The 26,445-nt window shown below is 46.2% G+C and overlaps 1 protein-coding gene across 2 annotated transcripts in view; it reads left to right on the top strand.

Annotated features, from left to right (window-relative positions):
• anks1b (ankyrin repeat and sterile alpha motif domain containing 1B) overlaps positions 1-26,445 on the top strand; it is a gene marked incomplete at its 5' end in the record, with an annotated part of 585,526 nt that overhangs the window by 151,001 nt on the left and 408,080 nt on the right. For both annotated transcript variants that reach the window (XM_083655335.1, XM_083655334.1), the window contains 2 exons: positions 7,079-7,159; positions 15,885-16,041. In XM_083655335.1, coding sequence (XP_083511461.1) covers positions 7,079-7,159; positions 15,885-16,041 — 238 coding nt within the window. The remainder of the gene's footprint in view (positions 1-7,078; positions 7,160-15,884; positions 16,042-26,445) is intronic.

Raw genomic sequence — 26,445 nt, 5'->3', positions numbered from 1 at the left:
TCTGCTCTGTGTGTGTTCGTCAATGTGTGTATTTTCTTGCCTTAGTGTTCACAATACTTTGTGTGTGTGTGTGTGTGTGTGTGTGTGTGTGTGTGTGTGTGTGTGTGTGTGTGTGTGTGTGTGTGTGTGTTAGAGCAGGGCTACCCGGCCCGTCGGACTCGGAACCCGAACCCGGCCCGACTTACGGGCCGGGTTCGGACAGAATTATTGAAGTCGCGTTCGGGCTCGGGCCGGGCTCGGTCACGTAATCAGTCACTTGTTTTTGCCTTCAAATAAAATCTATCATCAGCTCCTGAGCTAATTTACTACGTTAATGAAAGCACCTGAAGGCATCGAATGAAACACGCCCAGACATCACTCTGCTGCTCTGCCCGGAGTCAGCTGCGTGTAGGCTCATCAGCGCTGGTGTCGCAGACACCGTGCAGTACTTCTTTCAGCGATGTGGGACTGTGTGGGCAGTGCACGGCACGCACGAATTAGGCTGTTTGGTGCTTTGCTTTGTACATTACATATTAATCATTGACTGCTTTGAATTACGAGGACTGATTTTGGTTTGGGATTATATAGGGCTGTTTATAGGCTGGACAGACTCATTGAATTATGCGCTCGCTGCGCTCCGAGGGGGAAAAAAAAATCAGGGAGGGGGTTCGGGCCGGGCTCGGACAGATTATCAATTGACACCTGTCGGGCCGGGCCGGGCTCGGCTAATAATGTGACGGGCTCGGTCGGGTTCGGTAAGGAAAATTCAGTCCGAGCCCAGCTCTAGTGTGTGTGTAGAGGATGCAGTTTCCAGGGTATTGTTTGGACTCCAGGGGCCTTCGTTATTTCGAATCCCACATAGGTTACGCCAAACCCCACATAGGTTACGCTAAAACCACCACCGCAAAGCGTCCTACCTGTACTTGGCCAGTCGGCAGGAAAGTATCGCGGGACTTCACGAGGCTTGGTGACCGAGATCACGTTTGAGGTAATTTGATTCCTGTGCGACTCCAGGAAACAGCCTTTGGCGAAATATCACTCTGGTGGTTCTTGAGGGATCAGATTATGACGATATTTGGCGAAAACGGGAATAAAAATAGCTATTTAGGTGCAGGAAAGACAGGCTCACACTTGGCCCCAAATCAGCTCCATTTTACAACTGACTTGGACGCTATTGATCTCAAAACAACGCTAGGACGGCCAGAAACGCCGCGGAGATCGCTGGGTGAGTGGCCAAATCATAATTATTGCCAGGAGATGGGTCCAGGTTCAAAAAAACCGAAATTCTCCTTTAAGCTAAGTTGGTCGTAACTTTACGACCTAACAGCTATGCCGGTTGCACCAAGAGGGCTTAAGCCTTCTTTTCACTACGCCCAGGCGTAACTCTTAAGCCTGGTCAGGAGGAGGCGTAGGGTCGGGGTGCCTGCCTGTAACAGAGATCTCCGTGTCTATCAGCGGAGACCGTCCTCATCGTCGTAAAGTCGCCTTTGAAGCATGAAGTTAGATTATAACGAACTAGTTGTGTGGCTTAGCCTTCCCAAATGTTGAGGGTTGTTTTTTAGAATTTAATACATAGAATTGGGAACGTTACATTCAATTTCATTCAGACTGCCTGACACTAATCGCCGCCGCCATTTTCCCCCGGGGCTTCTACAGGAGGAGGGGGGGTGTAGTGACGCACATACAGTAGTGGGTGACGGCGTGAGGCACATTTTTGGCCCAATCAGGGGGCATTCCCCGGCAATTCACATGGACGCTCATTGCTACGACCAGCGTAGTTAAGACCAGATGTAAGCCCTATTGGTGCAACAGGCGTAAATCCACTCTAAAGACTGGTCTCAACTAAGACCGACGTAGGAGTTATGACCAGGCATAGTTAAGACCACTTGGTGCAACCGGCCCCAGCTGATTTAAAGGATGGCTTTACTGATAATCAACCCACTTTGTATCATATATAATCTTGTTAATATAAGCACATGGGCAGTGTTTACCTTCTCTCTGTTTTCCTCATGGAGAATTCTCTACCTGCAGAAACTCCACCCCTGCCAGCTGCAAGTCATTAAGGCTTGTTAAGGCTCTCGAAGCGATTCTCCGTGGTGGATGTGCGCATACTTAAAAAAATAAAAATAAACAATAACAGCCGCCCTCAGAGCAGATTCCGGGTCTCGAGCAGAACTTCCACAGCTCCGTTGTGACGTGTTGTGACGTAAGATGCGTCACAACTGAGCATTTTGCCAGAGGAGGAAATGGGAGATCTCCGTGAGGAAAACAGAGAGAGAAGGTAACCACTGCCCATGTGCTTATATTACTGAGATTATAATGATATAAAGTGGGTTGATTATCGGTAAAGCCATCCTTTAAGGAACATCAAAACAATTCTATCATCCCAAGACATGGAAAAACTTTTCATGCTTTTATTTCTAGTAGTTTTGACTACTGTAATTCCTTATTTACATGCCTCTCCCAAACTTCCTTGAACTGTTTACAGACGGGGCAAAATGCAGCTGCGAGGGTTCTTCTCACCGAGACTCCTCGTCGCGCTCACATAACTCCTGTCTTGGCCTCTCTGCATTGGTTACCTGTTAAATTTCAAATTAATGACTTACAAGCTACAAGGCTCTGCATGGCCTGGCTCCCAGCTATATCAAGCTACAAGGCTCTGCATGGCCTGGCTCCCAGCTACTGTATATCAAGCTACAAGGCTTTGCATGACCTGGCTCCCAGCTATATCAAGCTACAAGGCTTTGCATGGCCTGGCTCCCAGCTATATCAAGCTACAAGGCTTTGCATGGCCTGGCTCCCAGCTATATCAAGCTACAAGGCTTTGCATGGCCTGGCTCCCAGCTACTGTATATCAAGCTACAAGGCTCTGCATGGCCTGGCTCCCAGCTATATCAAGCTACAAGGCTTTGCATGGCCTGGCTCCCAGCTATATCAAGCTACAAGGCTTTGCATGGCCTGGCTCCCAGCTATATCAAGCTACAAGGCTTTGCATGCATGCATAACAAGAACCAAGAAAGCTGAACACATTACACCAGTTCTCAAATCCCTGCATTGGCTGCCAGTAAATCTTAGAATAGACTTTAAAATTCTGCTAATAGTTTACAAATCTCTCAACGGGTCAGGCCCACACTACATCTCTGAAATGCTTCTACACTATGAACCATCCAGATCCCTGAGATCTTCAGGCACTGGTCTACTAATGGTCCCGAGGACCAAATCAAAACATGGTGAAGCCGCGTTCTCCCACTATGCCTCTCATAACTGGAACAAACTCCCTGAACACATTAGATCTGCCCCTACTCTGCCTATTTTTAAATCCAAGCTAAAGACCTTTATGTTTACTCTTGCTTTTAACTGCTACTAAACTACTGCCTCTCTCGGCCTGTAATTTAAAAAAAAGATTCCTGTACATTTCCAACAAATGGACTGTGCATGTAATAATAATACTGAAGAATGCCTTGTAACTTATTTAAAACAGAAATAATGTTTCATGTTTGTTAATTTGAGTATATATTTTAACTAAAACTGTCGGCTGTGTTTTTTATGTGTTTTTTATATGTGCATTGCTTTGCTGCTTGTTTTTTCGATTCTTTTTTTGTAAAGCACCTTGAATTGCCTTTGTGTATGAAAGGTGCTATATAAATAAAATTTGACTTGACTTGACTTGACTTGCATGGCCTGGCTCCCAGCTATATCAAGCTACAAGGCTTTGCATGGCCTGGCTCCCAGCTACTGTATATCAAGCTTCAAGGCTCTGCATGGCCTGGCTCCCAGCTATATCAAGCTACAAGGCTTTGCATGGCCTGGCTCCCAGCTACTGTATATCAAGCTACAAGGCTCTGCATGGCCTGGCTCACAGCTATATCAAGCTACAAGGCTTTGCATGGCCTGGCTCCCAGCTATATCAAGCTACAAGGCTCTGCATGGCCTGGCTCCCAGCTATATCAAGCTACAAGGCTCTGCATGGCCTGGCTCCCAGCTATATCAAGCTACAAGGCTTTGCATGGCCTGGCTCCCAGCTACTGTATATCAAGCTACAAGGCTCTGCATGGCCTGGCTCCCAGCTATATCAAGCTACAAGGCTTTGCATGGCCTGGCTCCCAGCTATATCAAGCTACAAGGCTCTGCATGGCCTGGCTCCCAGTTATATCAAGCTACAAGGCTTTGCATGGCCTGGCTCCCAGCTATATCAAGCTACAAGGCTTTGCATGGCCTGGCTCCCAGCTACTGTATATCAAGCTACAAGGCTCTGCATGGCCTGGCTCCCAGCTATATCAAGCTACAAGGCTCTGCATGGCCTGGCTCCCAGCTATATCAAGCTACAAGGCTCTGCATGGCCTGGCTCCCAGCTATATCAAGCTACAAGGCTCTGCATGGCCTGGCTCCCAGCTATATCAAGCTACAAGGCTCTGCATGGCCTGGCTCCCAGCTATATCAAGCTACAAGGCTCTGCATGGCCTGGCTCCCAGCTATATCAAGCTACAAGGCTCTGCATGGCCTGGCTCCCAGCTACTGTATATCAAGCTACAAGGCTCTGCATGGCCTGGTTCCCAGCTATATCAAGCTACAAGGCTCTGCATGGCCTGGCTCCCAGCTATATCAAGCTACAAGGCTCTGCATGGCCTGGCTCCCAGCTATATCAAGCTACAAGGCTCTGCATGGCCTGGCTCCCAGCGAGACCTCGATCCTCCAACCTGAACAAGCTCCCCACCTCAGTAAAAGAAAATCGACCTCAGTTGAAAGTTTTAAAAGACGTCTTCAAACTCATCTTTTCTCTGCTGCCTTTTTCTGAATAGTGTGCCTCTGGTGTGATTATACTGTGTTACCACGTACAGCAGTCTTTAGATGGTTTGCACTTTAGAATTTTGCGTGTTTGCACATATAATATGCTATTTGTGGTATAATGCTTGTTTATGCCTGATCTGTTTATCTACAGCAGGGATGGGCAACTTTGATGATAGAGAGGGCCACTCAAAAAATTCCTCGCTACCAGAGGGCCAGATTGTGACCATGCACTTCCACCAGTAGCCTACTGTAACTGTATTATACCAACATTTATATTTTTCATATTCAAATTGAGTAATTCTTCCATTCAGATGACACCAGAAACTTTGCTCTAGCTTTAAAACAGCCTGCTACAGCAGTTTGATGGGGTACATCACCTAAAATATGTGATATTAATCAAATTAGTAATGTTGCATGTGCAATGTGCATCCTGGATATAGTTTGTTACAATAGCGTTAGCTCAAATGCTAACGTTAAACAGTATGTGGATGGACAATGCTAATGCCATTAGCGCCATGTTCTGGGTTGTACAGTAAAATAAAAACAGATTTTGGTGGTCTAACCTAACCTAACCAAAAACGTCTGCCTTGTAAAAAAAAAAAAAAAAGTAATAATAATAATAATAATAATAATAATAATAATAATACAATTTTTGAAATTGGAAATTGACCCAGGGTGAGGTCGGGGGCCGCATGCGGGCCGCCAGTTGCCCACCCCTGATCCCATAAAAGCACATACTGTAGTATGTGCTTTTATGGAAGTCGTCTGTGTTTACCTTGTGTAGAGTTTGTACTTGAACTCATATTGTATTGTATTATGCTTTACGTCTCTTTTCTTATTATTCTCTCTTGTACAGCACTTTGTATGTACGGTTTTGAAAAGTGCTATATAAATAAAGATTTACTTACTATTTTAGGATGCATCATGTTGTATCAGTCAAAGTGAGTTTGACTAAATAGAGGATGGCTCCTCCCTCCTGCTTCCACATTTTGTCCAAACCCATGTCAGTCCCCCTCAGGCCTGTCTAGACTTCACCACATCGAGTACGTCCTATTGAGTAGTGAACATTGTGTTCTCTTTGTGTGTGTGTGTGTGTGTGCGCGCGCGCGCGCGTGCGCGGCCTCCCCATAATACCACTCTAAATCCAGGTTTAGCTTTATGTGTGTGCGTGCGTGCATATGCCCACCACATAATAGCTCTGACCTTGTCCTTGATCATTGTGTTGATGTCTGTCAAACCCAACTGATGTTCTGCTGCCTCTGCAACACTTGACTGTTCGCCAGCAGCTTGTTCACACTGCCGAAGAGGAAGAATTCACCATAAGACGGCCACGCATGCACGCACGCACACACACACACACACACACACACACACACACACACACACACACACACACACACACACACACACACACACACACACAATAAATAATAGATAAATCAAAAGAAACCATGAAAAGGAATAATTCTTCTTTTAAGTTGGAGTGTCTGATAAACCTTGATAGCAGAACTCAATTGTATTCTCATGATCTGGGATACCTAATACATTTCTAGAGAAAATTCAGTGAACTCAATGCTGTTTTAGTAGCACATTGGCGGTAAACACTAACATGTCTCAAATCAATCTTGAATCTACTGTCTTGCACTGTCAGGTTGTCTTTACACCTCATGTGACAATACAGTAAGATGTACTGTGTGAAACTCTTCAACCTCTGCTTGGCTCATCACAACCAACTGTATGGCCGTCTTTAAGAGATGAAAAAGGTACAATTTCTGCAAGTTCCCTGCTCGTTTTGATTCTACCTTTGGGCCTGGAGCTGTTCAGACAGAGACTCAGCTAATTAGTGTTTTTCTCTGGCGCGCTCCGAGGAGTTCATGTGAAAAAGAGAGGTCATATAATTATAGCCCTGGGAAAACCCGGGTCTCTGCATATGTGTGTGAGAGTATGTGTGTCGGAGTGAGGGTTTACTCTGTGTGTGTGTGTGTGTGTGTGTGTGTGTGTTGTATGCCCACAGTTGGTGCCTTGCTGGCCGTCCTTGTGAGATTGGGTTTTATTTGCCTGCTCAGCCCTTTGAAAATACCAGAGTTGACCTCACTCACTTCCTTTAAATGCGTTTATGATCGAAATAGGACTTCAGCTCTCCTAGCCCTCCATCCAAATGATAAATTGCGCTTCTCGCCCCAGGACCCCCAAGCGCATCAAAACCAAATTGGTGTGAACTATGTGAAGAGCCTCCAGCCATACACGTCCAACCCATGTTGAGCCTGTGGTTTAGGAAACATGGCTGATGGATCTCTCTTCTTCTTCACAGCATGTGGAAGGGCCTGAACGTCAACTGCACAGACAGCTCAGGATACACACCTCTGCACCATGCTGCGCTCAACGGACACAGGTATGTGTGATACACACCTCTGCACCATGCTGCGCTCAACGGACACAGGTATGTGTGATACACACCTCTGCACCATGCTGCGCTCAACGGACACAGGTATGTGTGATACACACCTCTGCACCATGCTGCGCTCAACGGACACAGGTATGTGTGATACACACCTCTGCACCATGCTGCGCTCAACGGACACAGGTATGTGTGATACACACCTCTGCACCATGCTGCGCTCAACGGACACAGGTATGTGTGATACACACCTCTGCACCATGCTGCGCTCAACGGACACAGGTATGTGTGAGTGTGTGTGAGTGTCTGTGTGTGTGTTGGGGGGGGGGGGGGGGGAGATAATATAAATCAAAATTTCAAACGATAAGGAAGCACGAGAGGCACTACGCGCAAGTGCACACTCGTACAGATGAATCTAAAGACGGGTGTCCTGGGGGGTGCAGCGGCCCACCAGCACAGACGAGGTTCGTAGGTTTGAGCCTCCGTGTCACCTCCGGCTTGGTTTGGTGGCCGTCCATACAGGCACAATTGGCCGTGTATGCGGGTGGGAAGCCGGATTAGGGGTATGTGGCCTGGTCGATGCACTACCGCCTCCTCTGGTCGGTTGGGGTGTGAGGTTTGGGGGGGGGACTGGGGGGAATAGCGTGATCCTCCCACTCGCAACGTCCTGCCGGTGAAACTCCTCTACTGTCAGGTGAAAAGAAGCGGCTGGTGACTGCACATGTATCGGAGGAAGCATGTGCTAGTCTATATCTATATATCACATGATAAAACTGTGTTCACACCGAGATATTTATTTTTCTCCCTGTTGCTCGATTCAACCCTTTGGAATCGCTCTGTCGCTGTGTTTAAATCGCTCCGCAAACCGGGAGCGCCCTCGGGCCGAGGTGTTCATACTCAGAGCTCGGAGAAAGAGAGAGACTATTTGTGCACAATTGGCAGCACCTGTGTCGGCCCGCTGATAGATGTGGGCGGGGTGCAGCGAGCTTCAGAAACGAGAGAGGTCTTTACTGTCAAGAAACAAGCAGCACACAGCTCTAACGTTAGACAGGATGAAAACACAAACAACACAACTGTGTTTTCCCCCGATGCAAGAATGAATAAATACTCAGCCAATCAGCGTTAAGCAGCAAGCGTCTGTTGGCAGCGAAATTTCGCTCGAGTTGGGATATTTCATCTCGGGCGACGAGTGAATTTTCACCATATCGCTCTGTCTCTGTCGCTCAGACCCCCTTCTCACCAAACGCGATCACCTCGCATGTACTTGGACTCGCCCTGTCAAGCCCTGCCCCGCTGCTGCAGCGTGGTTTGCTGCCTTGCTGTATTTCCGTCTTCAATTGGTCTATTTCGGTTTTGGCCCATCCTCTCGTCTTGTCGTTTGCGATGTCCTGACGGCAGGTATTCAGTAGGAGAGAATGAATGTCCGCACACCGGTTAAGCTCCCATAATTTAATAATTGAAATAGCGCAACGTTTCGACCCCACACGGGTCTTCTTCAGGCAATCAATCAACAAGGCACAGACAGGAAAAAGGCAGTTAATATAGCTGTTCAGGTGATTAGTTAATGGTAAACACCTGCCCATCAGCTGATCCGGCCTGTACAACAATTTTTTTATATAAAATTGGTTTAAAACCCCAAGAAAGGGGCATAGGCTACATTCAACATATCACAATATGAAAGTTAATAATACATTAATATTTCCATCAATAAACCACACCCTTGTTGCAGAAAATGAAATAAAATGAGGAAAGGGGAAAGAAAACCAACAGCCAGTGAGCTGAGCTTAAAGGGACAATTCACACTTTTTTGCTTACTTCACAAATTCACAAATGAATGCACAAACCTCAGCCTACCATATTACAGAAATGGTTTTATATCAAATTCTTCATTCAGTCCATGAGGGGACATGGTGTTTAAATAAAATATCCAAAATGTTTCCCGTTGGAGGAGTCTTTTATCATGATCGCCACCTCTAGGTGGTTTTTGGACTCTCTCACATAACTCTCACACATAACACTGACGGCAGGTATCCCAGCATGTTTTGCAAGGTGGTGAGTGACAGACGGCAGCGAGGGAAGGAGGGGCATTTCGAAATCGACCAATTGAAGATGGAAATACAGCAAGGCAGCCAACCACGCTGTAGCAGCGGGGCAGGGCTGACTGGGCGATAGCAAGTACATCGCTCACCGCCCATGTTGGTGTGCAGGGGCCGTCAGACGCCCAGCGATTTTTCCCCCGGGCGAATATACGCTCAATCGCTCATTTGCATTGACTTTGTATGTAAACTGGATGCCAGCGAAAAACTTTAATAGGTCGGTGTGAACGCACCTTAAGCGGTCTGCACTTTTCTCAATGCGAGGTAGAGCGGAGTGCAAATCTGCAGGACAAGAGGCGAGGAGCGACAGTGTGAGCAGCGGTTATCTTCTTTTCCTCATCTGATTGGTTGCGCTCATGAAAGGTCAGCGACAAGTAGGTCAGCGTTGAGATATTTTGAAGCGTCCAAATCAAGCTGTGCCAAGTGCCAAGGGTAGAGCTGCCGCCTAGTGGAGCAGCAACGCTCTCCCCATAGGAAAACAACGAGACAGCGAGCGCAGAGCTGTTTTACCACAGATCATGTGTAGGGGGCGTAAAAGCAAATTTATACTGACTGCGGAGTGTCCGGTGTCCGCGGTTTTCACGGCAAGACCGTTCTCTCCGCAGAGGCACATCCTTTTATGGTAAATGCGGTAGCAGTGCAGCGTCTGCAGAGAGCGGAGAATCCCCCTCCAGGCTCCCGTTGTGTTTTTAGCAGGAATGCAAATGTCACATCAGTTCTTCCGTGTGTGATCCTGATTTATATCGGCGAATAATCAATCCTAGTGCAATTGTAGGCTATTTTCAGTTTGTTTTTAGCAAGTAAGTTTGTTGTCTTCTTGTTTTTGTGCTTTGCATTACATTTTTTCGATCTCAAATCAAGTTTTTATTGACGTAGTAAATTGTAGGCTATTCATACTTTTTTTATTTTTTATTATGGACCATGGATTGATGGATGCGATCATGGAAGAAGAGGTTGATGATGAAGAGGAGGAAGAATTGTTGTGTTTGGCGCTGTTAAAGAGAAGCCAAACGCGCAGGAGGAGATGGTCTGTCAGGCCGTTAAATGAATCGAGGCTGCGAGAGGGGGAGTTCCAGTTGCTCGTGCCAGGCGATGCTCAAACCCGTTCATTTTGCACTGATTTCGCCGGTCACTTGGTCAGTTTGTGGAGGCTTCTTCCCTATACAAACCATAGCAAACATTAGCCAATCATAGCCTCGGAATTGACTGCACGAGCTCGCGGCGGGCTCCGCGGAGTTAAATTTTTTGAGAGGAGCGCGGAGCTCCGTGCAGTCCCTCCGCAGAGGCTGTGCGGAGCGTCGCGCTCAACGCACAGAGCCTCCGCTCCACGAACACCGGACACTCCGCAGTTAGTATAAATTAGCTTTAACTCTCCCCAGATCAGCCCAGGGGGTGGAGCAACAACCAGGACACCTTAGCGGGGAATTGGCCAAGTACAATTGAGGAGAAAACAGGGGAAATAATTGTTTTGTGCACATACATGTGTATGTGTATGTACAGTACAACTGCAGATTTGCATATATTGTTGTCCTGGAAATCCTTGCATGCCCGATAAATCAACTTCAAAAGTTGAAAAGTTCCAAAACTAGCCTAAGGGTTGTAGGATTTTCTAAACCCATAGAGGACCATGTAAAACTTCAAATGAAGTGAAATCATCACAGTCACCAACATTAGATGATGGATTTGTCATGATGACAGCACATACAGTACTATAAATACAGTATATAGTAGTGTTGACATGTTAAAACTGGCGTTGACTTTGCACCAGGGTCTTGAAATATTGTCTACTCATAGGCAACAAGGGCCTGCTGATAAATCATGTGTGTTCACGGGAGGGCGGTGGAGCAGCGAGCGGGGCAGCCAATGGGGATAAATTGGCCAAGTATAATTGGGGAGAAAATTGGGGGGAAATCAGAAAAAAATTATAATAATAAAGAAATCCCTTCCACAGTGTGGATTTCCAACGTCTCTGACCGGTATCCCAGTTCAGCTGAATTGAAGGATTAGCACTGTGTTTTGAGGGCAATGATGTGGATTCCCTCCTTTAGATCAACTGGAAAGGAGAGGAGGCAGACAGAGAAATGGAAAGGAGAGGAGGCAGAGACAGAGAAATGGAAAGGAGAGGAGGCAGACAGAGAAATGGAAAGGAGAGGAGGCAGACAGAGAAATGGAAAGGAGAGGAGGCAGACAGAGAAATGGAAAGGAGAGGAGGCAGAGACAGAGAAATGGAAAGGAGAGGAGGCAGACAGAGAAATGGAAAGGAGAGGAGGCAGACAGAGAAATGGAAAGGAGAGGAGGCAGACAGAGAAATGGAAAGGAGAGGAGGCAGACAGAGAAATGGAAAGGAGAGGAGGCAGAGACAGAGAAATGGAAAGGAGAGGAGGCAGAGACAGAGAAATGGAAAGGAGAGGAGGCAGACAGAGAAATGGAAAGGAGAGGAGGCAGAGAGAGAAATGCAGCCTCAGAGTGAAAATTAGGACGCCAGTGTAAGTCTGCACAGGAGTGATTTAACGTTTAGGTGGCAGAGAAGAAGGAGAGAACTGGCAATTAAAATATAGACCGGAGACACTTGGCGACAGAGCTGTCGTCAGAGATTTGTTATTGAGGCTGGCTTCGAATCTCTTATGTGTGATTTTCTTTTCTTTTTTTACCCTACTAAAAACAGGCTGTTTGGTCATCCGTGCAGGGTGAATCTAACCACCAAGAACTTTTGAACTTTCGAATACTCTACTATTTATTTAACTGCCATTTAAAAGCAGAGTAAATTATAGAAAAATCCAATAAATTATTGACATTAACAATGCAGTTCATTAAGTGTCTGAGTGCTGCGTTCAGCCTTGTTCCTGTGAGAGGTTGTGCCCTCCTCTCTCCTCCCTCCACTTCACTCTGACATTCTGAATGCAAATGAAGTGCCTCACCTTTCCTCTTCAGAGAGCAGTGACAACTTCAGCCGCTGACTTCTCAATATGAAGGGAATATCTCCAGGCGTTACCCCAGCCCCCAGGCATTACCCCGGCCTCCAGGCGTTACCCCAGCCCCCAGGCATTACCCCGGCCCCCAGGCGTTACCCCAGCCCGCAGGCATTACCCCAGCCCCCAGGCGTTACCCCAGGCCCCAGGCGTTACCGCGGCCCCCAGGCGTTACCCCGGCCGCCAGGCGTTACTTCAGCCCCCAGGCATTACCCCAGCCCCCAGGCATTACCCCGGCCTCCAGGCGTTACCCCAGCCCCCAGGCATTACCCCGGCCCCCAGGCGTTACCCCAGCCCCCAGGCATTACCCCAGCCCCCAGGCGTTACCCCAGCCCCCAGGCGTTACCCCAGCCCCCAGGCGTTACCCCACCCCCAGGCTTTACCCCAGCCCCCAGGCTTTACCCCAGCCCCAAGGCGTTACCCCAGTCCCCAGGCTTTACCCCGGCCCCCAGGTGTTACCCGAGCCCCCAGGCGTTACCCCAGCCCCCAGGCGTTACCCCAGCCCCCAGGCTTTACCCCAGCCCTCAGGTGTTACCCCGGCCCCAGGCGTTACCCCGACCCCCAGGCTTTACCCCAGCCCTCAGGTGTTACCCCGGCCCCAGGCGTTACCCCGACCCCAGGCGTTACTCCGGCTCCCAGGCGTTACCCCGACCCCCAGGCTTTACCCCAGCCCCAAGGCGTTACCCCAGTCCCCAGGCTTTACCCCGGCCCCCAGGTGTTACCCGAGCCCCCAGGCGTTACCCCAGCCCCCAGGCGTTACCCCAGCCCCCAGGCTTTACCCCAGCCCTCAGGTGTTACCCCGGCCCCAGGCGTTACCCCGACCCCCAGGCTTTACCCCAGCCCTCAGGTGTTACCCCGGCCCCAGGCGTTACCCCGACCCCAGGCGTTACTCCGGCTCCCAGGCGTTACCCCGACCCCCAGGCGTTACTCCGGCCCTCAGGTGTTACCCCAGCCCCCAAGCGTTACTCCGGCCCTCAGGCGTTACCCCGACCCCCGGCAGCAGCTACATGAATGCTCAGCACAAAACCTGGCACAGTGATTTGTCACCTTATCTGTTTATGTAATGGAGCTTGCTTTATTAGCGGGCAACATGGAAGCAATTACATCCTCGGTGACTGCTCAACTCCACTTGCTCTCCCTCCTCCCCGCAGGCCGGGCTGAGAATGCACCCACATGTCATGAATGTCTCGCCAACCTGATTTTTCTCCTGGCGGTATGTTCAGTAAAGGCTTCCCCCGCTGCTCGCACTGTGCTCTTGAGGAAAACTGCAGTATATAGTCACATCCGCTCCATGTACATCCGCCTCTTCTAGCCTTCTGGTGCTTTATTTAATAGCCTCGCTATCCTACTCTTCTTCACTGTAGACAGTAAGACCTGACATGACTGCAAATGCTAAACACAACTCGGGGAAGAACAAGTCTGTTGAAAATAAGGAAGACTGGGTGTAGAGATAAAAGCACTTGCCTACTAGTGATGTGCGGGTCACCCAGAACCCGTTGGGTCCCGCGGGCTGGGCCGCCCCGCAGGCGGGCTGGGTTGGCAAATTATGAAAATATCGCGGGTGCGGGCGGGGCAGGCTCAGAACATGACAAAGCAACATTATTAAATAATTTAGAGCAGTGAAACACGCAGAGTAATTAACCTTAAAGACGTGAACTCTCTCTCACACGTAGGTACACACAATCAGACAGACTCCTGCTGCACTCTCTAGCCTACATGGAGTAAAGAAACTCTTCAATGAGGTAGCCTATGTGCTCTCAAAACAAACATTTTGGAAGGATTATTCGCTGTAATTATTATTTGAAGTGTCCATAAAACTAATGCCACCGCAGATTTGCTGTTGTGGACTCGACTGTGATCTATTTGTCAAATTTACTGCAACGTGAGTATAGGCTGTGATTGTGAACAATTGAGAGCGCATGAGGTAATTAAAAGAAATCAGACAGCGAGTCTAGCCGTATCTGCAAGCCATGTGCGCACCTGCTGCACTACTACGTTTAGTAGCCTACTACTGCAACATGGCCAATTGAGAGCGCATGAGGCAATTAAAAGAAATGGGGAAGAATAAGAACTGTTTCTGTAGCCTGCCTAGTGCCTACCTCTATACCTGCTACCTCCATTTGAAACACTGCGGTCACGCCATCCGCACTTTGGGGAAGTGTATCTGAAGACCATGGATTAATTGAAGAAACACAGACATGAAAGCAGCTGCACAACTCATCCAGAGCAGTAGGCTACAACTGTTGTCGCGCAGGCAGCATGTGAGTGTCTGTGTGTGTGTGTGTGTGTGTGTGTGTGTGTGAGTGAGAGAGAGAGGGGGGAGAGAGACAGCGTTATTAGCTACTTTTCACACATTGGAAGCTCTGCTGTGCTCCTCCTGAGTCCGGAGACTTACATTAAATTGGCCATTGCGGGCTGCTGGGTTGGGCTGGGTTCGGAACTTTCAGATATTTTAACGGGCTGGGCGGGGCGGGCTGCCTCCAATGACGGGTTGGGTTGGGGCGGGCCTTAAAAAAACCTGACTCGCGCATCACTATTGCGGAGACCTTAAATTCCCGACGGTACTTCCAGCTTGGTCAGACCTTCCTACGAACACAATTGGCAGTGTACGCGAGTTGGGAAGGGAAGTCGATGAGGTATAAGTCCTGGTCGTTGCAGTAGCGCCTCCTCTGGTCGGTCAGCAGGGAGGGCGGCTGGGGGGAGTAACATGATCCTCCCCCATGCTACATCCTGCTGGTGAAACTCCTTGCTGTTGTATGAAAAGAAGCGGCAGGTAACTGCACATGTATCGGAGGAAGCATGTGCTAGTCTACATCTCTCCCCAGATTGGCAGAGCGGGTGGAGCAATGACCGGGACAGCAGGGGGAATTGACCAAATATAATTGGGGAGAAAAGGAGGGGTGGGGGGGCTGGGAGGGGAAACTTGATTAAAAAAACAGAAGAAAATAAGGAAGACCTGGTACTGAAAAATGATTCTGTGTCGGTTATTTAGGCACATTTTGTCTTTGGCAAATGTGATGCTGAACAAAGCTAACAAAGTTAAGTGCAAACAGTGTTTGAAAATGGCACAGACTATGAACGCTATTGAATGCAACCAATTTGTTTCATCACTTGAAATACAACCAGGTCAAAGAATAGGATCTGTTTAAGGGATGAATAAAAGTGTTCCCTTCCATATTGCCTTGCAAAATTTTGAATCCATTTAGCTGTCAGAGACATTTAATTTCATTTTCATTTTTCATTTATTTATTTATTTCACAGGGACAGTGCATATTAATAAACAGTGTGTGTTAACAAACACCATAAATATGCCAGAGTTAGCCCAGGGGCTAGTTTACATCTGCCATCTGCGACAGGAGACAGCAGCACCATATGAGGACATGCAGACATGTGCAGCATAACACAATGGGGCACACAGAATGGTTTCCTAAGCTAATGTGGGCAGATTTGGTGACTTAGTAACCATGTCCTTAATGCTCTGGAAAAAGACCTGTGGGTGGTAAGTTCTCTGATATGGGCTGGTATAACATTCCATTCATGTGTGGCTATAGTTGAGAAGGCTGACTGACTGAAGGCGCACTGAAGGCGGAATGACGCTAGCACTAAATGTGTACCAAAAAGGAAACTCTTGTTTAATTGATGTCTCTCTGTCAGGGAGGTGGTACTGAAGCTGCTGCAGTTCGAGGCCTCGGCCAACATGGCCGACAGTAAAGGCTGCTTCCCCCTGCATCTGGCCGCCTGGCGGGGAGACGTGGACATCGTCCGCATCCTCATCCACCACGGACAGTCACACTGCCGCGTCAACCAACAGGTACTGTACACCAGGGGCGTCTCTAGGGTCTGAAGACATTGGGGGCTTAGCCCAGGGGCCCTGATAGCGTCGCGGCACACTGCCAAGCGAATTTCAGGCCAAAATGATACCTACAAACACAACCTGAACTATACACTACACACAAACTCATCTAAATTATAATTAAATACTGAGGGACCTGTTGAAAAAAAATACTTTTATTAAAGCTTCATCAATTTGTCAGATTCACTCTTCTTCTTCTTCTTCTTCTTCTTCTTCTTCTTCTTCTTCTTCTTCTTCTTCTTCTTCTTCTTCTTCTGTGTGTGTGTGTGTCTGTGTGTACTTCTTAGCAGATACAGCTTCTTCTCACAGTTCATCTGTTCTCCACCTCCACACAAAATAAATAAAACAATAATCTAAGAGTGACTTGAGGTTAATGAGGTAACAAAGAAGTAACTTTATAAACTGTATGGCAACCATGAATAAAGCTAACCTTCACACATAGCAAGTAACACTGCAACAGGCATATCAGTGGCTATTCTAAACATAGGCTACCATTTCACATATTACCTAATGGCCCATTTCCACCGCTGGTATCAGCGCGGCCCCGCCCAGCTCGTCTCACTTTTTTGTCTCATTCCACCGATCAAAAACGTGGACAGCCCGGGTTGAGTCAGGGTTACATTTACATTACATTACATTACGTCATTTGGCAGACGCTTTTATCCAAAGCGACTTACAATAACACATTTTTGTCAGCAATAGAGCAATCAACTATGCAACACAGTCTATGACAACTACAACTTCTGAAGGAACAGTTGTACAAGTTTAGTTCAGGTTAGTTTTTTTTTTTTTTAAGAGAGAAAGAAGTTAGTTCAAGAAGGGCCCAGATGGAGCCTGAACAGGTGTGTCTTTAGTCTTTTCCGAAAGATCGGCAGTGATTCGGCCGTCCTGACCGAAGGTGGAAGCTCGTTCCACCATTGAGGTGCCAGGGACGAGAAGAGTCGCGAACGGGATGAGCGACTTTTGAGCCCCCGTAGTGGAGGAGGGGCGAGGTGTCCTGCACTGGTGGAGGAGCGGAGGGAACGGTGAGAGATTTGGAGCCTGACCATAGATTGTAAGTACAGGGGGGCTGTCTGGTGTACTGCCCTGTAGGCCAGAACCAGTGTTTTGAATTGAATGCGTGCCGAGATGGGAAGCCAGTGAAGGTCCCCGGAAGAGGGGAGTGACATGAGAGAATTTGGGTTGGTTGAATACCAGACGGGCTGCAGCGTTCTGAATGAGCTGAAGCGGTCGGATGGCTGCAGCAGGTAGCCCAGCCAGAAGAACATTGCAGTAGTCCAGGCGAGAGATGACCAGTGCCTGGACCAGGAGTTGTGTTGCTTCCCTTGTGAGAAACGGACGGATTTTGCGGATGTTGTACAGGGAGAACCTACAGGAGCGGGCAGTTGCTGCAATGTAGGCTGGGTTGGCTGATTGTCAAGGATCACTCCAAGGTTCTTAGCTGTTTGAGAGGGAAACACCGTAGTAGTCAATGGATAGAAAGATCGGCGAGGGGACAGTCTTTCCCGGGGAGGAAGAGTAGCTCTGTCTTACCAAGATTCAGCTTGAGATGGTGGGCAGACATCCAAGCACCAATGTCTTTGAGGCATGCAGCGATACGTGCCTCGATTTGGGTGTCTGGGGGGGGGGGAAAGGTAGAGCTGAGTGTCGTCAGCATAGCAGTGATAAGAGAAGCCATCAGATGAGATCACATGGCCAAGAGATCTGACATAGAGAAGGAATAGCAAGGGGCCCAGGACTGAGCCCTGGGGCACACCTGTGGATCCTCGCCATATAACCTGGTGTGAGCGGTTAGAGAGATAGGAGGCAAACCAGGAGAGTGCAGATCCTGAGATGCCTAGATCAGAGAGAGTAGAGAGAATAATCTGGTGATTCACTGTATCAAAAGCTGCAGAAAAGTCAAGGAGGACAAGGACAGAGGAGAGGGATGAGGCCTTAGCAGTGTGTAGGGCCTCAGTGACTGAAAGGAGAGCCGTCTCAGTAGAGTGAGAAGCCTTGTAGCCCGATTGTAGAGGATCTAGTAGGTCATTCTGGGAGAGATAGAGAGAAAGTTGTTCGGAAGCTGCCCGTTCAAGGGTTTTGGAAATTAATGAGAGAAGAGAGACAGGACGGTAGTTCTGGATGGCAGTAGGGTCAAGGGAGGGTTTCTTAAGGAGTGGCTTGACTCTAGCAGTCTTTAGAGGAGCTGGCACAAGACCAGAGGATAGAGAGGAGTTGATAAGGGTAGTGAGGAAGGGAGCTATATCAGTGGAGATGGATTGGAGAAGAGAGGAAGGGATAGGATCAAGGGGGCAGGAGGTGGCACGGTTAGACCTGACAAGCTTAAGGACCTCTTCGGAGGAGAGGGGAGAGAAGGAGGTAAGTCCTGTAGCAAGGGTCAGAGAGTTGGAGTCGAGAGTGTTGCAGCTATTGACTGGAGGGGGGAAGGAAGAGCTGATGTCATCTACCTTCTTAGCAAAGAAGGTTACAAAATCATCAGCAGAGAGGGAGGATGGTGGGGGAGGTGAGGGAGGGTTGAGGAGAGGGTTGAGTCGTGCTAGTTTTGGTCCCTGCTTTGTTGAGGTTCCAGCGCTGTGAACACGGTACCATACCGTGACGTGAAAACACTGCAGACGGCTGATTGGTGGTTAGGCAGAATCGTGTTTACTGTATCTACTGACTGTCAATGCTGGATACCAGTATAGTGGGGCTTACCTTCTCTTCTGTTAATGTTATTTCCATCAGTCTTTTGTGTTGCTGCCTTCGGCTCTGGTGAAATAAAATCGATCTCCTTGCTCTGGTTTTCAATTGTTTTGAGAGAGAATTGCCACTGTAGCGCAACCCCCGTCCCTCGTGCAGCGCATGCATGTGAGTTTGAGTAACAACAAAGTGATATCCATTCTCCTGGCCGATTGTCACATTTGCCCATGTAGGTCATTTAGAGGCACCAGTATTTCATAAACAGTTTAAAAGTTCTGTGTATGGATTTAATTTTTAATACGTTTTTTGTTATACGTTATAGCTAGGGATGCACGATAATTATCGGACCGATAAATTATCGGCCAATATGGCCATTTGCGTTATTATTTAATATTCCGATAATGGCCTTTTTCCGATAAATTATCATCCGATAATAATCATGCTTTATTTTTTGCCTCGGAAGCGAAGCCTTTGTTGTCGCACACCCGTGACATCACAGCTGCGACGCAAACATGGCTGCTGCCAGCGTGTTGCTGTTTTTCAGTTTCATAATGATCAGAAAGCTACTGTAATTTGCAATCCATGTCCCACACAGGTTCCGAGAGGAGAGGAAACCTCTAAACTGGCATTACGTTAAACCAAAGCTGGCGATGATGCAGCGGATATGTGTGTTGTTTTTGTTAGCGAGTTTTGTAGCTCGTAGCGCAGCCTACCCTGCACGCTCGTCCGCTTGGCAGACAAACTGACATTTACAGTCTGTGGCTTGTGATCAAACAGTCCCGCAAAAGCACTTAATACACAGAGCTGCCGTAAACTTATAGAAACTAATGGAAACCCCTTTACCCGAAATGAAACATCCAGGGATTGTGTATTTAACTCTAAAAAAAACACTTGCTAACGTTAAGCTAACCGCGCTAGTTAGCGTTAGCTACTGGACAGAGCCATCTAATAGCCAATAATGAAAACAAAGGTGCAGTCGCGCACATTAGGCTACATAAAAAGCATCAGTCAGTCATAGGGGTGTCACGATACACTCAGTTCACGATACGATACGTATCACGATACTGGGTTCACGATAACGATACGATACGATTTTAACAATATTTTTTTAAACTTGAATAATGACAATATATGACTGGAAAAGTAGTATTTTATTTGAAATGCACAAATACAAAACATGCTGTTGTGGGAAATTGTTATTACAATAACAACTAGAAAAAACATGAGATTGGAGATAAGGCTTATCTTGAAATAGAATGAGTTACACCGTCACTTAGATTTACTTTAAACTAAAAGGTTTCTCAGCAGTATAAATTCTCATTATGCATCTTCAGTTTTTCTTCAAACTCAAACAACAAGACTTTTCTTAATCTATTTTTTATGCATCTTCAGTTTTTCCTGTCAAGTAAACAGTTTTGCCAGAAACTCAATTGAATGGTTTCTCTCCTGTATAACTTCTCATGTGTCTCTTCAGAGACTTGTTCAACTGAACTACTTTCCATACATTGAACTTCAACAAACAAAGACGTTTCTTAGTCTATTTTTTGGAAGAATTTTTTTTTTTTTTTTTTTTTTTTTTGCGATATGAGATTTCATCTCAACGATACATATCGTGACGTTTTACTATCGCGAAATTTCGTGGGACGATATATTGTGACACCCCTAGTCAGTCAACATCACATACGTGTCTTTTCTTTAATCTGGTGGCAGCATTTTTCAGTCAAAAGTGAAACGACACAGATGGTTTATATTGCCTGCCCCATTCATTGGGCTTCACTTCATTCACTGAGAACTGGAACCAATGCAAAATTTGAACAGATCAGTAACATGACAATAAGAGTCTAAATTACTATGCCTTTTGTCATTGTGTTTTATCTGCAGACTAAGCAGCTTGGCTTTCCGTTCTATAAAAGCCTTTATTTTTGTATTGACTATAATTGAGTGATACACTTTATTAAAACAATCATATTATATCAAAAGTTTTCTTTGTTTTGCGTTCACAGTGATGTCAGTTAGATTTGGTTAGGTCAGAGCTATGCTCACTACATCCATACATCTACCCTAACCCTTTTTTAACCCCAGGTGTGCATAAAATACAGGTTAAAAACAAAAACAAAAAATTATATATCTATTTTTATTATAATAATTATCGGTTATCGGTATCGGTTATCGGCAGGAGAAGCAGATATTTATCGGTTATCGTATCGGTTGAAAAAATCCATATCGTGCATCCCTAGTTATAGCCTACTTCGGCTATTGGCGGAGGGCAGATATGCGGTCGTTATGACGACCAGGTGTGGGCGGAGGCGAGTAAACTTGCTATGGAAACAGAGTCTATATCAAGTAGAGACGAGTAAGACCAGGTCGAGTAGAGCTGTACTGTGCTGTTATATGTGGTGGAAATTAGCCATAAATGGCTAGCCACTTAGCATTATGCTAGTGTGCATTTGCATATCAACAGATCATTAACAAACAGCTTAGCACTGGTAGTGATTCCCAACCAGGGGTACGTGTACCCCTAGGGGTACTTGAGCAGCTTGCAGGGGGTGCTTGGAAAAGATTGCAATGTATTTCCAAAATGCTAAAAACTGGCAACTTTTTCCAATTGAAAACTGTCAAAATTGTAGGCTATTAAAGAGGAGTCATTCAAATTATTTTCATTTAATGAGATGTGGTAGAGAGGCCTACTAAAAGTTTAATATAACAACTTGAGGATAATTATGGACATACATGAGTGAGGGGGTAGGCTACTCGGCATGGTAAAACAGCTCAAGGGGTACATAACACAAAAATGGTTGGGAACCACTGGTTTACACCTCAGCTCAGTAGCTCAGTAGCCCTACAGTGATGCTCACAGGTACCCAATACATTAGATGCAGGGCGCATGATGTTGCCCCCATTCACTTCCATAGTAAACTCTGGTTGACTAATGAAGAAGTTCATTTTCAAAATAACTTAAAATAAAGACTTAGTTTTTCAACCAACTCAAAGATCATGGTGTTTAACACCTTACTCACTATAGAAAAGAGACTTAATCTACCTTGGCTCACTGGTGGTCTCCGTTGTCAGTCTGACGCTCCCAGGGAGAAATACAACACTTCCTTGTTATTTCCTGGATGATCAATTTTCCAGAAGTGTAGATGAGTAACTTCCACTAGACCTAACCGTATTTTCAAAATAAAGATCATATGTTCCATGCATTTCTGATCACCAATACCATTATTATTATTTTTTAGGGCTTTAAAGCATGAATGAGAGATGAAAAGAGGGGGGTCAGCTATTCTTATTTTTGTAATCCCCCCCCCCCCCCCCCCATATTTGAGATTCGACTCATAAAAGATCTGCAGCCTGTTGCACCAGCTGAACGTAAGTTCTCTCTTAAGTTGGGGTGTAAAGTCCACACTAACTGCTACGTTCAAACCAGAGCCATATAATAGAAGAGTTCCGACATCTCCATTCACTCCAATGGACCAGTTTTTTTCCAAGAAGTAGAAAGTGGAACTCTTGAGTAAAAAAAGCAGCACTGTCGAGTTGCAGCAAAATAGACAGTTTGTGTTGTACTTTGAAAGGGGTTTTCATCCTTTGAATCAAATTGTACATTATCAGCTTTATTTTAGCATGCAAAAGTAGCGCAAGACCCATTCCTGGCTGTTCATTGGCTAATGAGTCTCGCATTTTGGTCCTCCGCTGACGCCACTCTCTCTCTAGAGGACACTAGTTCAAACTAGTTAGTTTGACAATAAAGTTGTGTCTTTGTTTAGTTGCACCATGGAGACGTAAGATACATCTAAACTAGTAGACCCTAAAGTCCATACTAACCAAAATAGTGTCGCGGAAAATTACGTTTTCACTTCCTGTAGCCAATCAGTGAAAAGCACGGTGGAAACTGTGTTTATTTACCGTTGTTTAATTAAGTGGAATGAAAACAGTTGGACATGTTGCCCACCGCAAGTTAGTGCTTTCATATTTCATCAACACTAACCAAATGAGAACCTTATTGAGTAACGTTCATTTAGGTTCATATTACTGTTAACGTTTATCTGTGAGCCCCTCATCAGTATTGTAGGCTAATTTACCACCATCCTGCCTCGCTAAATTGTTGCGGTTATTTTAATTTGTATGCAGTGCTGCAGCTTGTGGGAAACAAAAGCGTGAGTCGTAAATATATCAAAGGGTGTAATAATTGATCACGGAGAGCACGTTGCGGACGCAAAACAACGATGCGCCACGGTGCCAAGTTGCAATCCGTGCCAACTGCTATTTTACGGAGGACTTTACACCTAGTAAGACGTAGGTGTAAAATTTAAGTTCTAACTTATGCCTACATTCTAACTATTTCACTTAGTGCAACCCAAATATTTTTAGTAGTGCGTAAACTCGGACTTAGTGAGACTTTACGTTCAAAGGAGACAGAGGTCTGTCAGAACCAGTACCTCTCATCGCAAGAACAGCGTCTTCCCAACTGCCATCCACCTCTTCAACGAGGCCCAAAAGCCCCCACGAATAAGGACTTATCACCCCACCCCCCAGTGTCCCATTAACACAGCTGGCTTGGCAACCCAAGGGCCCCCCCCCCCCCCCCATTATACGTCACTTTAAAGGACTACACCTTAATTTTTATGTGATGGTTATTAGGGCTGTGCCGATTCACTTATCTCCCGATTCAATACTATCACGATACTTGGGTGCCGATTCGATATATATTGCGATTCTTAAGTATTGCGATTCTACGATTATTGCGATTCGATATTACGATTTATTGCGATTTTTGTTTTTTTCTTTTCTTTTTTCAGTTTGTTTGCTTTTTTACACTAGATTAGAACATGGGAAAAGTTTAATCATACACTAGAGACTGTATATTATATCATGAGTAGGGCTGGGCGATATAGTTAAAAAGTATATTGATACAACATCTTTCATATCAGTCTATATCGATAATTATTGATCATTTTAATGACCTGTTTTTATTAATAAAAACACATGAGAAGAAAAAGGTTGCATTTAGCCACTTTATTTTGAACTACCTTATTTTCAAGGCACACAGGTAGGTCTAATTTGTCACACACACACATACATGCTCTGAGTGCAACTGCAAGCAGTAATTTACAGACATGGTGACGTTTTACTTTGATGACAGCCTAGCGTTGCCAGCCTTCTAAAAAAATGTTTGGTAACGTGTATTTCAGGGTTGTAGTGTTAACGTTAGGTGAATCAGAGGTGTGGAAAAGCCTGGGTTTTGCTTTGACTTGCTTAACTACAAATATGCAGGCTGTAGGGCTGGAGGGCGACCGCGCTGGGGTCCGCGCACCGGTGGTTCGGCGAGAAAAAGCCTTGCCTCGCTGAAAATGCGGTACATTTCTCCATATCAGTTTTATATACGCATCAAGACTCCGCCCAAGCAGAAGACATAAAGTCATAAGCTGTGTGCTCAATAGATGACACAATGAGTTATTCCTGTCCCAAAGTACAAGTAAAACCTTTCCAACAGTTCAACTTTGTCTCTGCTGACAGAAGCGAATTGAGCTGCGTTACGTTAACACGAATTGAAACTCAACCACATCGAATTATTTGTAACGCCGGGTGAGATCAAACGAGTGGCGTCAGCGGAGGACCAAAATGCGAGACTCGATCATTAGCCAGGAATGGGTCTCGCGCTACTTTTGCATGCTAAAATAAAGCTGATAATGTACAATTTGATTCAAGGGGGGGGGAAACCCTTTCAGAGTACAACACAAACTGTCTATTTTCCTGCAACTCGACAGTGCTGCATCCAGGAGATGTCGGGACTCTGGCTCTGGATCAAGGGATATGATTTGCTGTGTGTGAGTGGGGGCGGGTCATGGGGCGGGTGCACTCGGAGTTTGTCTGTTAAATGATTGGCTGTTTCCGTGTCACTTGTACTAACAAGGTACATGATTGGCTGTATGAGCCACGGAGCAGAGGGAAGCGCTCTATATGTGATTGATGAAAGTGGGAACATTTCATACATAAACAGAAAAAATGCGATTATCGATTCTGGAATAAAAGATCGGTTAAAAAAATCGTGACATTAAAAATCGCGATACTTAGGTGAATCGATTTTTTCTCCCACCCCTAATTGTTATGCCTCCGCCGGTGATAGCCAGGCCGGAGGCATTATGCATTCGGGTTGTCCGTACGTACGTACGTACGTACGTACGTACGTACGTACGTACGTAGTGATGCGCGGGCCGCAGTTATAACCACGCTGACCGTGGATATCCTGCCCCGCGGGCGGGCCGGGTCATAAAAATAAACATTCTGATTAATAGCGGAGGGGTTGGATGGGTTGCGGGCGGTTGAAACGATGTATCATTAATGAGGAAAAATAATATGAATTACGTTCTCTAGTCTATGAACGTATTTTAAGCTACATTTTTCATCAGGCACATTCTTAGTCGCCTATTGTAGATCCCCCAAAGGACCCACGGCCGTAAACAAAACATGTCCTAGGTCGCTAGGCTCCACTTTTAGTCCATATATGGTCACTGATGTCACCCTCAAAAAGGAGTCTCCGCTGAAGACGTGTTTGAAGAGAAGACGCGTTCGTATTTTCCCATACAGAGGCAATTTAGTAAACTAAACTTAAAGCTATAGCGTTAGCCAAGTAAGCTACATGAGGGCAAGTGGTGGACTGGACATAATACAGCATGGAAGTTTATTTGGAGTCTTGGACTGCAGCGATCGCACCAACGGCAGCAGAAACCGTAAGTTCGCTCCTTTTATAGCGTTGTGAAATGTCGGGTGCATGGCGGGCGCGGATCTATAAATAGTCTGAAATAATTTGCGCGGATTTATGGCGGGCGGACGGTTCATGGATACACGCGGATTAGGATGGCATAAAAGCTCATCCACGCATCTCTAACATACGTACGTACGTCTATCCGATGTTCGTTAACGCGATATCTGAGGAACGCCTTGACGTAATTTCATCAAATTTGCCTCAAACGTCGACTTGGACTCAAGGATGAACTGATTACATTTTGGTGGTCAAAGGTCAAGGTCACTGTGACCTCATGAATGCCATTTTCAAGCTCGGTAACGCCATATCTCAGTAACACCTTGACGGAATTTCTTCACATTTGGCTCAAACGTCAAAGTCTGGACAGACATGGATGTCGACTGCTCACTTGTTGGCGGAGGCATATATCCGCGTTGTGGTCGTTCTAGTTTTTCTGTATTGCTTTTGTCTTCTACTATTGATGAGACCGCTATACTGCATACTTGCACTAAGTCAAATTCCTCATATGTACCGTAAATTCCGCACTATAAGCCGCACCGGAGTATAAGCCGCACCTGCAAAGTTGACTGTTTTTTACATATATAAGCCGCACCGGACTATAAGCCGCGGGTGTTTTAATGGTATTTTTTTCATGCACAGAGGGGATTGTCGGGAAAGAGATGGCTGTTTGAGGAAGCTCCCATTTATTAACATTTCAACAAAACAACATAACACAACACCACCTGTGTTGTGTTGTGTTATGTTATGTTATGTTATGTTGTTAAAAGAGGGCAAGAGAGGAAATTAAAACAGAAGTGGATTTATAGTTAGAAAGAGTGCTAAAAAAGAGAGATTTTTTTTTTTTTTTTTGTTTTTTGAAAAAATCCATAGATAAGCCGCACCGTTATATAAGCCGCAGGGGCCAAAAAAGCCCAAAAAACGGG

This window comes from Poromitra crassiceps (assembly GCF_964638095.1).
Source record: "Poromitra crassiceps genome assembly, chromosome: 2".
Lineage (NCBI taxonomy): Eukaryota > Metazoa > Chordata > Actinopteri > Beryciformes > Melamphaidae > Poromitra > Poromitra crassiceps.
This window is presented reverse-complemented; position numbering and strand designations above follow the sequence as displayed.